Genomic DNA, 13,824 nt, shown 5'->3' with positions numbered 1-13,824 from the left:
TCCCATCAACCACGAGCGCCTAACCGTCCCTCCTCATGAGTGACGTCACGCGCTCGGGTTTCAAACTGTCTCAGAACCCATAAAAATCGTCGCTCTAGGCTTCTCTGCAGAGCTACGGATACCCTTCAGGTCGGTGTAGAAAATGGAGAACCCGCCGCAGGACATTCACAAAGTTTTCGATCTCGTCGATTCGGTGTATTCCCCGGACCTCCAGAAGGCGGCTATCGAGAAGTTCTTTCTCCCAGAAGCGGGCTTTCGGTACCCAGTTTATGCTATTGAGCCTGGACCTGGTTCTAGAGATAAGATACTTGGCGTTTATCAGTGCGTGGCCGCTTTTCTACTGTATGCCTGGGGCTGAACCACGTTACAGATGGCTGCACATCATCTCCCCCAGGACCAGAGGGGTTATCCATCACGTCTGTACGTTCTTTCGTTGTTCTGTTACTTATGCAGACTTCATTAATCTTCTCAAAAAGGTTACGACAAGGGGAAAGATATGCTCTATCTCGACGTCACGCAGCATCTGCATCTCCTCTACCTACCTTTCATGGCGAGCAAGTCGAGGTGAGCTCGCTGCCTTATTGTCTACACCTCATCGTCAACACAGGTCATAGAATGGTTACACGCCTAACGCTAAAAAAGCAAAGCGGGCTTCACTATATCGCCATGCAAGAAGACTTTATGCAACCAGATGTACGGAGCGTGGCCCGTTCAGTGAGCTCGTATTGACGACACCTATAGGACATCGCCGGCCTACTTTTCCCGCCCATCAAACGAGCCGTTCACTTCGTCCTGGTCCTAATGGCAGTTTTACTCTGTTACCTCGCAAAGATAGCGCAGTACATGGGTTTCTTTCCTGTGAGTATGAAGAGTGAAGGGGACCTCAAGACGAAACGCAAGGATAGAAAGCGGGGTCGGAAGAATGGTAAGTAGCTCACGAATCCATCGCCGCCGAAGCTGAATCGCTGTTGCAGGCAATAATCAGAATACCGGATCCAGCCAGGAACAGGGAAGCAGTTCGAAGGACAGCGATTTCCCTCCGCTCGGTGCTGACGGTGATCAAGACAAGAGGAAGCGTCGACAAGCCGACCCGACTCCCAGTGAGGCCTCTACTGCAAAGGACTGAAGTGTTCGTGAATCGTCGTGTCATTGGCATAGTACAAGGGTCGAAATACATGGTAGTTTACATGGGTAATTAGCTACAGTGGGAGTCCTTCAATCCATAATTGCGAGTAGTACATGGGCAAGAGGAATAATGATAGGATGCATGGTGTCTATAATTTATGTGGTCGATGTTCATAAGGCGTCCTGGACGTTAAGTCGCTTGTCATTTCAAATGATAGATCGGGACGTGCCCTCGTTAATGAGCACGGCCACTGAGGATATCCCAAATGGGAGAATGGTCTGCGACCCAGACAGAACCTGCGCCATCCCAAGTTGTGCAAGTGTTCAGATCGACAGTGATTTTGGTGGACTTTTTATAGTCAGGTCGGACGAAAGGTCTATCGCGGGCTGGAAGGTTCTCCATGAGGAGACTTAAAGGAATTCAGGTCAAGAAGAGAACGTACAGTCATCACTGAGAGTCACAAAGACAGAAACTGGATTTCCTTCCTCGTCTAGATTTTCGCCCTTGAAGTAGCTATGTGAGAAGAGATCTTCGAATCTGAACCTGGAAGCAGGCTCGGGATGTAACAACTGAGAACAGAAGTCAGTTGAGCGCCGCAGTACTGCTGTCCGATACGAGCGTACCTCCCATAGCATCTCAGCCATATCACCATCCACCCCATACTGCTCACAAAAGAAACCAAAAATCGCAGGAGCACCAACTTCAGTCCCGCAGTTCTTCCGGTATTCTCTATAGTTTCTCATGGCTCTCTCTATATCCTGTCAATGGCACCCATGTGAGTCAAAGTCCCGGGTAGATGATACTAATGCAGGCTGTTGCCATGGCGCACTAACCTTTCTAGCTTCTTCTGACGCCAGTTGGAACGTCATAACGCCGAAACTGTACCAGTCGCATGCAGGGCCATACAGGCCATTCGCCGGGTCTTGCTCGAATGGGTCGACCTTGAGGAGGCGGTTGACCACGTCTGCGTCCATTTTGGTGATTTCGGGCGCCATGTTTCCATGCGTCCCTGAGCGATGGTAGCAGTAGTTGGTGCCGTAGTCGAGAGGGGCGGTAGAGGGATGAGTGTAGGCGTGGTCAAAGTCGGTGATGAGAGCGTTGTTTTGGTAGTCCAGTAAAACGTTTTCGAGCTTAATGTCGCGGTGGATGATGCCGATTGTGTGGAGGTAGTGGATGCCTGCGGTCTGGACAGAAGATGTTAATCGATGAAAATGGTTAACAGGGACAGGGAGCATACCACTTGAGCGAGCCAATGCTTCCTGTTGATGGCGATGGCCTGCGGACTAGCACTGAACAAATCTCCCTGAAGGAGAGACTGCAAAAGCACGACGTGAGGACTTGAGGCCCTGTTCGAAATGAGGAGAATACTCACCGAGATGTAAACGCGCTGACTTTCGGTCCGCGGAACCAGGTCATAATCAAGAAAGGCATCGAGTTTGTGTATGAAAGGGTCGATGGAAACATCGCCTTGCATGACGTGATCAGGGCCTTGATCAATCCGCATGTAGGCTTTGAACTCCTTATTCAACCAGTACCGGCCCTTGACGATCTTGACGAAATAGCGAGGGGCTTTCTCGCGGAGGATGGAATGAACATCAAGATCGGACTTCCGACGTACGACCGAAGCACTGAAAGTTTTCGTATAGGCGTTGTTGGCGAGGATATCTTCGTGTTTTAGGACTACGAACTGGTCGGTCTCGTCCCAGTCCTCGCAGTCCGCGTCATAGGGGTTACTGCGATAGTCCTCAGAAGCGAAGTAGTCGGACTGTTCGTCTGTATCGTCGTCTTCGGGATCGTACCCCTGCCACTCGTAGCCACCGTCGAGCGAAGCCTCGTCCTCGAGATCGTGAAGGTAATCATCGTCATCGAGGGCATCCGGACGGACGATATCTTCGTCTACATCATCTGCGTCGTCAGATTCAAGATCGGATGGGTGAACAGCCTCGATAGGGGCGGAGAGACTGATAGCCCCACTCTCTAGGAGGACGTCATGTTGGAATCTTGGTTTCTTGGCGGGGGGAAGCTCTCTAGTGGTGGTGTCGTCTAGTTTGCGATCGACAAAGAGTCCTGACTTGCGCAGGCGGTGGGTGGGAGGGACGATACCGAGAGAGATAGGGTCATTCCTTGCGGCAGATGGAGTGGCACAGGAAGTCGAAGGGAACTGGGCGGAAGGGAGTTGGATGCGGAAGGTTGATGGGGGACCTCTGCTCGAAGGGTGGAAGGAAAAGACGCGGCACTGGTCGTCGTCGTCAGAGTCTGTGCCACTGGAGTTGCCACCACTGGCGTTATTGCGCGCTGGAGGGGGGAAAAAGACTGGAGGGAAGAATACGCGAGTGGAACCGATATCGATTGGATTCGTTGAAGTTGAGCCAGGTTGGACATCTTCTTTGGGCGGAGTGAAGATTGGCTGGGGCGGGGGAGCGGAGAAGGCGGAAAAGGGATTGGACGCTGGTGTCGAGTTCATCTTCTATAGGGGCTCGATCCACAGGCACTGCAGGATACCTAGTTCGTCGGAAAGGGCTACCACTCGAAGGGATGCACCAGAGAGCAATGAATGTTCGAGTTGAAGTTCAAGTTGAACCACTGCGGAGTCTGCGAGAGGCAACTGGCTTTAATCACCGGTTGGTGTTTGTTTAGATCAACCCAATATTCCATTGTCCTCTGGCGAGCAGAGTCCCGAAACGGAAGGTCATCCAACCGGAGGTTTCGCCTTTCCTTCGTTCATGGTCTCCATTTTTCCACACAACCCGGAAACATGAGGCAAACGAGTGGTGGAATGTTTGAGGCAGGGCGATTGAGGGTCACGAGCGCCGCTCTTGTCGATAAGGCCGCAGGGAACAAGGATCGAGGGTTTTGCTGGTTATTTCGAGCTCGAGTAGCTAAATCACATAGGAAATTGACTCGGAGTTAGTACGTCGTTTGATGGAGTCATCTTACCGTCCATGCATCGACGCTCGAGGGAGACTGCCAAGAGAACGCGATTTCCCTATTGTTCGACTTTTTGGGATGTTGAACTTCCTGTATCAGGCCGATAATAGACGGTTCGAGTGTTGATAGTGTGGCGTGTCAGAGTCAGATGCTATTGTGCACCGCGCATGGCTAGTGGTAGGGAACAAGTCCGGAGGGCAACCGGAGGCCAGGTAACAGTCGATTTCGGGGATTTGTATGGATGTTTCCAACACGGGGGTTATCGATTGAGCAGAGAAACGAGGAAATGGCAGTCTGCATTTCAGAGAGTCCCCTCTGAAGTCCCATCCGAGGATCCAAGAACGATTCGCGAAGACCGCCCAGCATTCGAATGGTGCTGGACGCAACGTGTTGAATGAAGGAACGGATACGGTGACTTCGATCTGACATTTTGGCCCTAATGTACAGCGCGGGTCGTTCAAGTTTACGAAGAATCTTCGATGAATGGCGCCAGCGAAGCAATCAAGATGATGTGAGCTGGTTGGCGCTGGAACGTCGCTGCATGTCGCGGGGGGTAAAACTCTCACGCAAGCGGTAAGCGCCGGACTCGGCAACCTAGCCGGCACGTTCCAGTCCTCTGAGTCTCTCACCCACCGGTGAAGGTGACGGTCTTCGAAAGCATCTTATTCCGAGGTAGCCAACGCCCCCCTGCTCAGAACCTGAACAGATCAGAACTTTTTGTCGCTGCGACCGAATCGGGGAACTGAGCCCCTATTCCTTGGAAAACAAAGTCAAACAAGGAAATCCGAGCGAAGCCGCATCAATTCTCCAGTTCCCAACCGGCCAGCATCCAGTCTTTTTGCTCCTCGAAGAGATGCCAGAAATACCAGTTGGTTCTCAAATATTCGACGTCGTCTTCCATCCATCATCCGCAATCGCGTACACTGGCCTGCTCAATGGCCACATAAAAGCTTTCGCGTATGGCGAACAGGGCGACTCGCATAATCTTTTTTCACTGAGGCCATCCAAACGGTCGTGTCGTGGTCTATCTCTGAATGGAGATGGGTCTAAACTGTATGCTGTGGGCAAATCTAAGGCACTTCAGTGAGTACTAGTTGTTTGAGAAGGACACTAATTGCTAAACAATGTTGGTTGCAGCATAGTTGACACTACTACGACTGATATTGATGCTCGGAGTGCTGCCCATGAGTAGGTTTGGAGATTCCAACCCTCCCTCTCATGTTTTAGAGCGTACATTGACGTACTAAGGTCCGTTGTAGCTGTGCTATCAACCGCGTCAAGTCTCTGATGCCATGGGTGGTAGCAACTGGAGACGACGATGGCACTGTAAAGGTACGTTGGGAACTTCTTGTTGCAGATGTGTTAAACCCAACCTTCTTCGCAGTTATGGGATCCACGGAAACGGGACAGCGTCAAGACATACACACAGCATTTTGACTATATCTCCGATTTTCTGTGGTTGGATGATAAAAAACAGCTCGTGGCGACTAGGTGAGCTAATCTCGGTGCTTCGCAGGAAGGTGGGAATGCTGAAATATCTTCTTTAGTGGAGATGGAACTCTGTCTGTGATGGACGTGCGTGCAAAGGAGCCAAAGGTCGTGGCTCAGTCGGAAGATCAAGAGGACGACTTACTCTCTATCGTTGCCATCAAAAGGTTAGTAGTAGATATCATTTTTCGACCACGATCACTAGTTCCGCGAACAAATGCGGCTTTCGAAGCGTTCACCTTGTCAAGAAACTGACATGTTGCTGTTGCCATTTCAGCGCCCAAAAGATTCTGGTCGGAACCCAATTGGGGATTCTCTCGGTGTTCAATCGAAAGAAAGGATGGGGGGACTGTGTGGACAGGATTCCCGGGTATGTAAATCTAAATTTGTCCAAAATCTTAACTGACAAGTGAAATTCCCGTGCCGCGTTTCCTCTAGCCATCCACTTTCAATCGACACACTTTGTAATATCCCTGATGATATCCCGGACACCGATCCTACGAGTACGGTCCTGACAGGGTCGTCCGATGGATTTGTCAGAGTCGTGCAAATTCTGCCTACGAAGTTCCTTGGGGTGGTCGCTGATCACGGGGAGTTTCCCGTCGAGCGAATTGCGGTCGGAGGTGGTGTGGGTCACCTTCAGCGGCATGAGGAAGACGAAGCAGAGGGAAGTGTGATGTCTAAGACCAGCAAAGCCAAGATGGATGTTGATGAGGAGGCTGAGAGGGAGGAGAATCTGTCACGACAGAAGAGGTATTGGGTGGGCAGTGTTGGTCACGACGAGGTGCTACGCATGACAGATTTAGGTGCTTTCTTCCACGAGAACCATGTGGACTCGGATGAGGAAGAAGACGATGAAGAGGAGTGGGGCGGGATTGAGGGTGCCGATGGGTCGGAGGGCGAAGAGGACGAAGAAGGAAAGGCGGTAGAAGGTTCTGCGGAGAAAGGGGGTGGTGCAAGCTCAGACGAGTCTGACGATGAAGACGAGGAGATGGAACCCCAACTTGGTGACCAATCAAGCAAACGGAAGCGCCAGCCAGAGGTCGAACTACCCGACCCATCGAGGAAGTCGAAGAAAGGCAAAAAGGAGACGGTGATCGACAAGGATTTCTTTGACGGTTTGTGATCCTTCACCTCATCCCATTCTCTGCGTTGTGGGACCAAGACTCCCCACTGCAAAAATGCACGCGAGCACCATTCTCTCGCACTCCGGCACACGAACACACCAGTCGATGGTAATCGTCCCAACCTCCATCATATGGAGTGTATTCGAGTTGGAATTACGCATTGGCTAGTTGGCCCGAGAATAATAGTGAATAGATACCCTGTCTAGTGGTCCTTTGTCTTCCTAGTGTCCTCATTATGCCTTGCTCGAGTTGGCGGGGTTTCCTTTTCAGTTCCGCCGGTGACCATATTGGGACGTTACAGTGACACGATCGTATAGGGGCCACTTCAGTGACCTTCATACCTCACTACAACTTTGAACATATGGTACAGATAGTTAGCTCTTGCTTTTCGCCTCCCAATAGCGTTCCAGAGCATGCGCTCGATGACTTAATCGCGCCCGTGCCGTATCATTCGGAGCGGATCATGCATACAGGTCGCACGGACCTTGGTGCGTCCCTCTTTACCCTCTGACGTCGTTCCCATTGTTAACCTCGAACCACCACCACAACCAGGAGACACCAGCGAGACCGTTAAACAATGCTTACACGACGTGTTCTAAGCCGCTCGAGCAGCTATGGCATCCTTCGACCTATGTCACGGTCATTGTCGACTCGGGCAGCAGACATTCTGACCAACCTGGGAATCAACCCCAGCGAGGAACTTCCAGGCGTTTACGATGGGCAATGGCGTGGCTCCGGGGAACTCGTATCCTCTGTGTGTCCCACCACTGGAGAAGTTCTGGCACGAGTCCGAACAGCCTCCCCCAGCGAAGTTCAAGAAGCCCTGGCTCGTACGAGAGAGGCGTATGTCCAATTTAGAAGTGAGTACTTATCAGTGTGACTTGTGACAACCCCTAACAATCATTCGTGAACTTTCACATAGACGTGCCAGCGCCCAAACGTGGAGAGATCTTGCGGCAGATTCGAGAAGCACTCGCAGCCAAGGTTCGGTCAACACCTGGAAAGGGTAAACTGTGGTGTTGACCCTCTTTCGTTCCCCACAGCGTGATTACCTCGGAGCTATGGTCTCATTAGAAATGGGCAAGATACGTACAGAAGGGGTCGGAGAAGTGCAAGAGTTCATTGATATCGTAAGCACACCCCTCGGGCTATAGAGTTCAGTCGTTCCTGGGTTATTGACGGTCCCCGAACAGTGTGACTATGGTGTCGGTTTGTCGAGGATGATGAACGGGAGAGTCGTCGCGTCCGAGAGACCAGGGCACTCTATTCTCGAAGGTGAACATCTTAGATCCCATCCTGGTGGATTCCATTTCCACTCACACGCGTTCTATCGAATTGGTGCTTGCAGTTCCCAACCCGTTAGGTGTTGTCGCCGTTCTTTCTGCGTTCAACTTTCCCGTGGCGGTCTATGGTTGGTATGTAATTGAATTCTTAGTGACCCCCCGGAGAATTTGACGTACGCAATTTAGGAATTTGGCATTGTCTTTGGCCGCCGGAAATGCCACGATTTGGAAGCCGTCGCCGACGACACCCCTTTGCTCGATTGCTACCACGAAGATTATTGCCCGGGTGCTAGAGGATAACGGAATACCTGGAGCCGTGGCGAGTCTCGTGACTGGTGGAAAGGAAGCTGGCGAGGCTGTTGTTGCTAGCCCACAAGCAGAACTGGGTGAGTTGTTGACGAAAAGGATAGGCAAGCACCGGCCATTAACATTTGCGCAGTGTCGTTCACCGGTAGCGAGAGAGTAGGGAGGATTGTAGGCCAGAATGTTGCGTCTCGATTCGGCAAGGTAATCCTGGAGTTGGGAGGGAACAACGGTCCGTCGAAGGGTTTTCGGTTTGCGGATTGAAAGCTGACCGGTGTCCGTTTTAGCTTCTATCATTATGCCTGATGCTGACCTCTCCCTCGCTGTCCCAGCGGTCTACTTTGGGGCAGTGGGTACCGCTGGACAGCGATGCACCTCGACTCGACGATTGTATCTCCACAAAGACATTGCGGAATCTTTTTTGGATCGCCTAAAGAAGTTCTATTCCACCGTCCGGGTCGGTGACCCTTTGGTCAAGGAGACTCTTCTGGGACCGCTCCATACGGAATCTGCTTGCGGAATCTATGAACAGGCCATTCAGAAGCTTCGATCACAGAGTGCTGAAATCATTACTGGAGGCAAGCGATATCAGCGAGATGACCTTGCCGGCGGAAACTTTGTCGAGCCCACCATCGCGCTCCCCCAGTCGGCTAACCCCAAGGACGAAATCTGGAGCACCGAAGTGTTCGCTCCAATCCTTAATGTTGCCATCTTTGATGAGTTGGAACAAGCGATCGAATGGAACAACTCGGTCCCTCAGGTAAGTCGGAGCCCCATAAGTTAATCTTGACCTTTTCGACGAGGCGATGAACTTGATGCCTTGGTTTCCGTTAGGGTCTGTCGAGCAGTCTCTGGACGAAAGATATCAGGAACGTCGGCAAGTGGATCGGGCCTAGTGGATCGGATGCTGGTATCGTCAATGTGCGTCATTCCTTTTTGTATCAAGTGGCCTTTTGGAGTTTGTTGACCACTGGATAATAGGTCAATGTTGGAACCAGCGGGGCAGAGATTGGTGCTGCTTTCGGTGGAAACAAGGTAAGCCCTGTCCTGGATTAAGCTGTTTCCGGAATGGTCGCTAATGCCTCGCGTTTTCAGAGTACTGGCTGGTGAGTGTTTCGAAAGGAACTGATCGCAAAGCATTGTTCTGAAATATATTGTAGGGGTCGTGAATCGGGCGGGGATGCCTGGAAGCAATACGTTAGATGGAGCGCGTGCACACGTAGGCCTATTAGACTTCTTGCTCCATTTACTCCGTGTCTGATCCACTCCCCCCAGTCAACTTTAGCGATGCTGCACCCCTCGCGCAAGGCGTCGATTTTTCGACTTAGATGGACGGTCGATAACCACCATGCCTTTCGCCGACGGAGTTCGAAAGGTAAATATTTCGGATCCATCGCCGGAGATGGAATTCGTTGTACAGTAACTGCCACAATACAAAGCCGAAGACAGACGCCCACCTAGACACTGCTGGACCACAAGCGGGATAAGAAGCGAATCTTGATCGGGGAGGAGCAGAGTAGGTTGTGTATACGGTGATAAGGTCCAGAGGACTGGATTGGGGAACTTTGTGTTAAGTCAAGGTTCGGAAACTCGGGCAATGAGCGTGGGAAATGACATATCTCGCGGGGATGTTTTTTTTGGCTTGGTCACCTCACCCCGTAACCAAGGGCGTCCAGAGGGGCATGAGACCGGTGAGACATGTGGGATCATATTGCAACCCACCTCGATAAATCGGGGCATCAAACGACCTCCCACCACTGGCTCCGGGCAGCCAAATCCACACTTAAATGCCGATTCGTTGTCCCATTTAACTGACTTGGCGCCTGCACATATCCAGGTTGCCATCATCTGTATTTCCTCTACCTGTTTTTCCACAGTGTCTTCCTCTTCAATTCTCACCATGTCTACCCCAGACGACCTCCCTTGGCCGGAGCTGGGCAACGTCTCTCGTGGTGCGACTCGAGGAAATCAAGGCCAGAAAGGAGTCCTCGGGCCTCCGGACAGAGATGGTCGATGTCTTCTACAACTACGCGTCCAACCGGGTGTTCTCGCCGTCAAACTGAATCGACAGGCCAGCGAGTGGTATCGAATGCTCGATAACGAGGTCAATCGCGCTTTGAAGCTCACAAAGACATACTGGAGAAAGGCGAGACGGAGGCAAGATTACGACGCTCGAGCAGATCAAGACCACATGGAACTCCACGAATGGCTTCAGCAACTCAAAGACAAGACAATGAGCCATCTCGAACTGCTCATGCAGAAAGGCGACATCCAAGGACCACCTTATGTTATGCCGGATGATGTCGAACTCACATTCCTCCGAAAATTCGTCGAACGCCAGAACGCGGGCATCCCACACAATCCACGCCTCCGGAATACACCTGGGGCAGCAGAACTGTACACCCACCGCGAACATTCCGCAGAGTCTTTTTCACCCGAACCCTCAGATCAAGGCTTCATTGACCCCCAACACTCACATCCTGGTGCGCCTTTGTCCACGGTAACAATTTTCGTCGAAGTTTTATGGGCTTTCTTTTTCAGATCGACAAACGAACGACATCGTGGCTCAACTCTCTCATTCACGGGCGTCTGAATCGCCTTCACTCTTGACAGCTGAAGCACTGGCAGCCGAGGCAAATTCATCAAGTACGCTATTTTTATTTCATCGCGCTCAAAGCGTTTCAAGTCTAATGGCCCTCGGGGACCAGAACAAACATTACAGGCTGCCCGAGTAGCGTTGCTACGCGCACAGAAAGACACTCAAGATGCGTTCATGCGTTACACATCATGTCTTGACCTCGAACGTCAAGCTCGACAGGCGGTGCAAGCAGCAGAGAAGAGACGTGACGATATCGGTACGTGTCGTGGTTTCTGCGCGGATATCTCGGCCGTTTACCCAATCTCCTTCAGTCGCAGTGATACTCCAACGAAACCAGCTCGCATTGGGTGCGTCGATTTACTTGTTTTGCTTTACTATGTTGACCTACCCGCAGTCGACGCCCGGTCACGCAAATCTTCAGTATCGGAAGAACAACGACATAGTCCTGCTCGCTATGGCCTGGAGGTGAGGAACGGGTTTCATCAGCGATCAACAACGGTTGCTCATTTCACACAGCAACCTCCCCCACCACCACAGCAACCACAACAACAACATCAGCCTCAACCACAAGACATGCGACACTCGTTAGATCCGTTTATTCACGCGGCGCGCGTACCGCAAAAGCCGATGGAATGGCCAGAGCCAGATCCCAATCAAGTGGTGTATAACACCGATGGCTCACTGCATCTCGAGGTCAGCTTCTCTGTTTGCTTCATGGGCAACAGCCTCTAACCACGTCGCTACTTTAGGACCATTCGAGAGCTAGGAAACACTCGCGAACTTGGGACCAACCGCAACTCCAAGGTGAGATCTGAATCAACACTTGTTCCACAGCCTTCTGACGCGTTGATAGACAACCCATATGCAACATGCGAGGTCGGTTCACTGTGCGCTCCACTAGGCCCTGGACTGACCTCTTATGCAGGATATGTCTATGCCGCCTAGGAAGCGCATCCACCACATGATGACGGAGTTCGATGTCATGGGAGCCTCTCTTCAACCCCCAAACATGTCATTAGCCCCTTCATAACCTGAAGGTCGCCTGGCTGCGACTGCGGGTTTCTCCTCCTTCCGACAATCTCGACCTTCATGTTCTGTATGTTCACGACAACGTCCTATTTATCCGTCGCGCAACCTCCCCGACTGCCTACTACGAGTTTACGATTCCCCATCGATGCCCCACTATACCAGGACTATAGACCGCACTGATATCACTCTTAATATAGACTTGTAAAACAGCAATGTAATGCCTCAACTCAGAATCCGCTGTCATTCATTCGCTTCCCCGTACCTTCATCACATCTCTAACACACACTCACTCTCCCTTGTACATCACTCTCATACCCTGTTCTCAATCCAAATATTTTTCGTTTTATATTCGGGTTCAATGCATCCGCGGGTGACCGCAATTATTGTTCTGAGCCCCTTGTATTTTTCTCGAACTGCTTCCTGCGGCAAGAAGAAGAAGTCGGCGTAGGATCCGTGAATCGCCCCTCAGGTGCGTCCAGCTGAGCAATTTTAGCAGGGGCACTGGATCTTCGCGGGAACGCGACTCGGGAGAAGGTACGAGCACAAGTAATTTCTCCCTTCTTTTCTCTGTGCCAACTCTTTCTTTTTGTTCTCCCTCGTCCTTCGCAGGTGGGATCGAGCATAACGGTGGCGCTCTAGGCTCTCGTATCTGCTCCCATTATCTCCAGCTTTTCATAACCATTCCAATTCGCCGCCCCCCACCCCCATCGGTCGCAATTGCCTCCACCCTCTCTGAACCGTTCCGCTTCAACGATCGACCGTGGATGAGTCGACATTCAGCCCACCCATTGTCGAGTTTTCACGTGCATCATCCCGGTCTCCCGTCTTTTGCTGCCGCTTTCTTCACACTGATTTGCCAAATTGTCGTCATGGCCTCAGAGTCATAACCGACGCGATGCGTCAAATTGAAATGATGTAAGGGCGCCTTATTTCTACTTCCTTCGACAAGGCGAAAATGCTGTTAAATACTGTATGCTGAAGGACTTGTCTCCGTAGACTTCGTCAATCACCATTTTCCCATTGGGAGAACCCACCGCACTCTTCACGCCTGAGACCGATTTCTTCCAGACCATCAGATAAGATTTCGGGACGAGTTTGCATGTGGTACGTATGTCCGTCGAGGATACTCCGAAAAGCTGGTGAGCAGGTATGTACTGGGACTCTACGTACCTTGCCAGTGGGCGTTCGCGGTCCGTCGGTGGTCTTTGGTGGACTTGCCGAATCACGGATGAGCAACCTACAACCTGGATCCCCTTGAGCGCAGTATACTACATAATTTAAATGACTACGTGGGGTCGGTAGGTCCAACACTAATACTGCTGTTCGGTCAGCCCGACATTCATTGGAGGTCTTGCCCGAGACTGTCCAAGGCCCTCACGTGCAAAGCTTACTTCAACACATTCAAATCGAAATGACTAAAATCTTATCCAAACTCTTCTGTTGACACAGTGGGGTAAGGTAGTTAGTCGGGAAACGGCGATACTTCGTTGAAGTGACCGTAGTACCCCCTCACGCGTGTCCTACCTTTCACTGCATTGGGACTACATCCTGAGAATCCCCATACAATCCCTCTTCCCGTGAAAAGGAAAGCTACTTCAAGTGAAGCTGTGGTTGCTATACTTGGGTGGTGCCATAACACAACTTCATCACAGACACCCGGGCCTTTTACATAGGAGGGAATTGCTGTTTATGATCACTGTTGCCTGCTGTTGCATGGATATGCTGACGGTCGTCGAACAGGGCTACTTTCAAAAGATGTGCTTACCGTGATCGGAGGCGACTCGAGGGATGAAATTCATAACACTTCGCACGTATACAGCTATGAAGTATGTACTTCGTGTTCAGTGGATCTACACACCCAGAGCTCACTTAAGCTTCGAGAAGTTGGAGGTAGTTCGGTCGGCGATGTAAGCACGTACATAAGCTCTCTCGACAGATTAA

At 51.3% G+C, this 13,824-nt stretch overlaps 5 protein-coding genes across 5 annotated transcripts; 4 read left to right on the top strand and 1 right to left on the bottom strand.

Annotated features, from left to right (window-relative positions):
• Nucleotides 1-142: 142 nt before the first annotated feature.
• Nucleotides 143-1,126, top strand: CC1G_06912 (hypothetical protein; the record flags this gene model as incomplete). The annotated part of the gene is made up of 6 exons (XM_001837654.2): nucleotides 143-321; nucleotides 371-420; nucleotides 477-564; nucleotides 615-693; nucleotides 742-925; nucleotides 975-1,126. The coding sequence occupies 6 exons, from the start codon at nucleotides 143-145 to the stop codon at nucleotides 1,124-1,126; spliced, it is 732 nt and encodes a 243-aa protein (XP_001837706.2).
• A 234-nt stretch (nucleotides 1,127-1,360) lies between these two features.
• On the bottom strand, nucleotides 1,361-3,590 carry CC1G_06911 (AGC/AGC1 protein kinase; the record flags this gene model as incomplete). The annotated part of the gene is made up of 6 exons (XM_001837653.1): nucleotides 1,361-1,512; nucleotides 1,569-1,695; nucleotides 1,750-1,884; nucleotides 1,960-2,310; nucleotides 2,364-2,441; nucleotides 2,499-3,590. The coding sequence occupies 6 exons, from the start codon at nucleotides 3,588-3,590 to the stop codon at nucleotides 1,361-1,363; spliced, it is 1,935 nt and encodes a 644-aa protein (XP_001837705.1).
• Nucleotides 3,591-5,341: 1,751 nt separating this feature from the next.
• Nucleotides 5,342-6,668, top strand: CC1G_06910 (hypothetical protein; the record flags this gene model as incomplete). The annotated part of the gene is made up of 5 exons (XM_001837652.2): nucleotides 5,342-5,386; nucleotides 5,439-5,545; nucleotides 5,602-5,709; nucleotides 5,748-5,912; nucleotides 5,981-6,668. 5 exons carry the CDS (start codon nucleotides 5,342-5,344, stop codon nucleotides 6,666-6,668), a joined length of 1,113 nt encoding a protein of 370 aa, XP_001837704.2.
• Nucleotides 6,669-7,225: 557 nt separating this feature from the next.
• Nucleotides 7,226-9,583, top strand: CC1G_06909 (succinate-semialdehyde dehydrogenase; the record flags this gene model as incomplete). Its single annotated transcript, XM_001837651.2, has 13 exons — nucleotides 7,226-7,529; nucleotides 7,592-7,653; nucleotides 7,713-7,799; nucleotides 7,863-7,944; nucleotides 8,018-8,084; nucleotides 8,139-8,338; nucleotides 8,392-8,487; nucleotides 8,543-9,015; nucleotides 9,090-9,176; nucleotides 9,237-9,290; nucleotides 9,351-9,361; nucleotides 9,416-9,474; nucleotides 9,531-9,583. The coding sequence occupies exons 1-13, from the start codon at nucleotides 7,247-7,249 to the stop codon at nucleotides 9,581-9,583; spliced, it is 1,614 nt and encodes a 537-aa protein (XP_001837703.2). The 5' UTR covers nucleotides 7,226-7,246.
• A 572-nt stretch (nucleotides 9,584-10,155) lies between these two features.
• On the top strand, nucleotides 10,156-11,884 carry CC1G_06908 (hypothetical protein; the record flags this gene model as incomplete). The annotated part of the gene is made up of 9 exons (XM_001837650.2): nucleotides 10,156-10,738; nucleotides 10,797-10,901; nucleotides 10,964-11,110; nucleotides 11,166-11,201; nucleotides 11,249-11,319; nucleotides 11,371-11,547; nucleotides 11,604-11,658; nucleotides 11,708-11,730; nucleotides 11,780-11,884. 9 exons carry the CDS (start codon nucleotides 10,156-10,158, stop codon nucleotides 11,882-11,884), a joined length of 1,302 nt encoding a protein of 433 aa, XP_001837702.2.
• Between the last annotated feature and the right edge of the window lie 1,940 nt (nucleotides 11,885-13,824).

Source organism: Coprinopsis cinerea (genome assembly GCF_000182895.1).
Source record: "Coprinopsis cinerea okayama7#130 chromosome 6 map unlocalized cont3.6, whole genome shotgun sequence".
NCBI lineage: Eukaryota > Fungi > Basidiomycota > Agaricomycetes > Agaricales > Psathyrellaceae > Coprinopsis > Coprinopsis cinerea.
The sequence above is the reverse complement of the archived record's forward strand: the minus strand, read 5'-3'. Positions and strand labels throughout refer to the sequence as shown.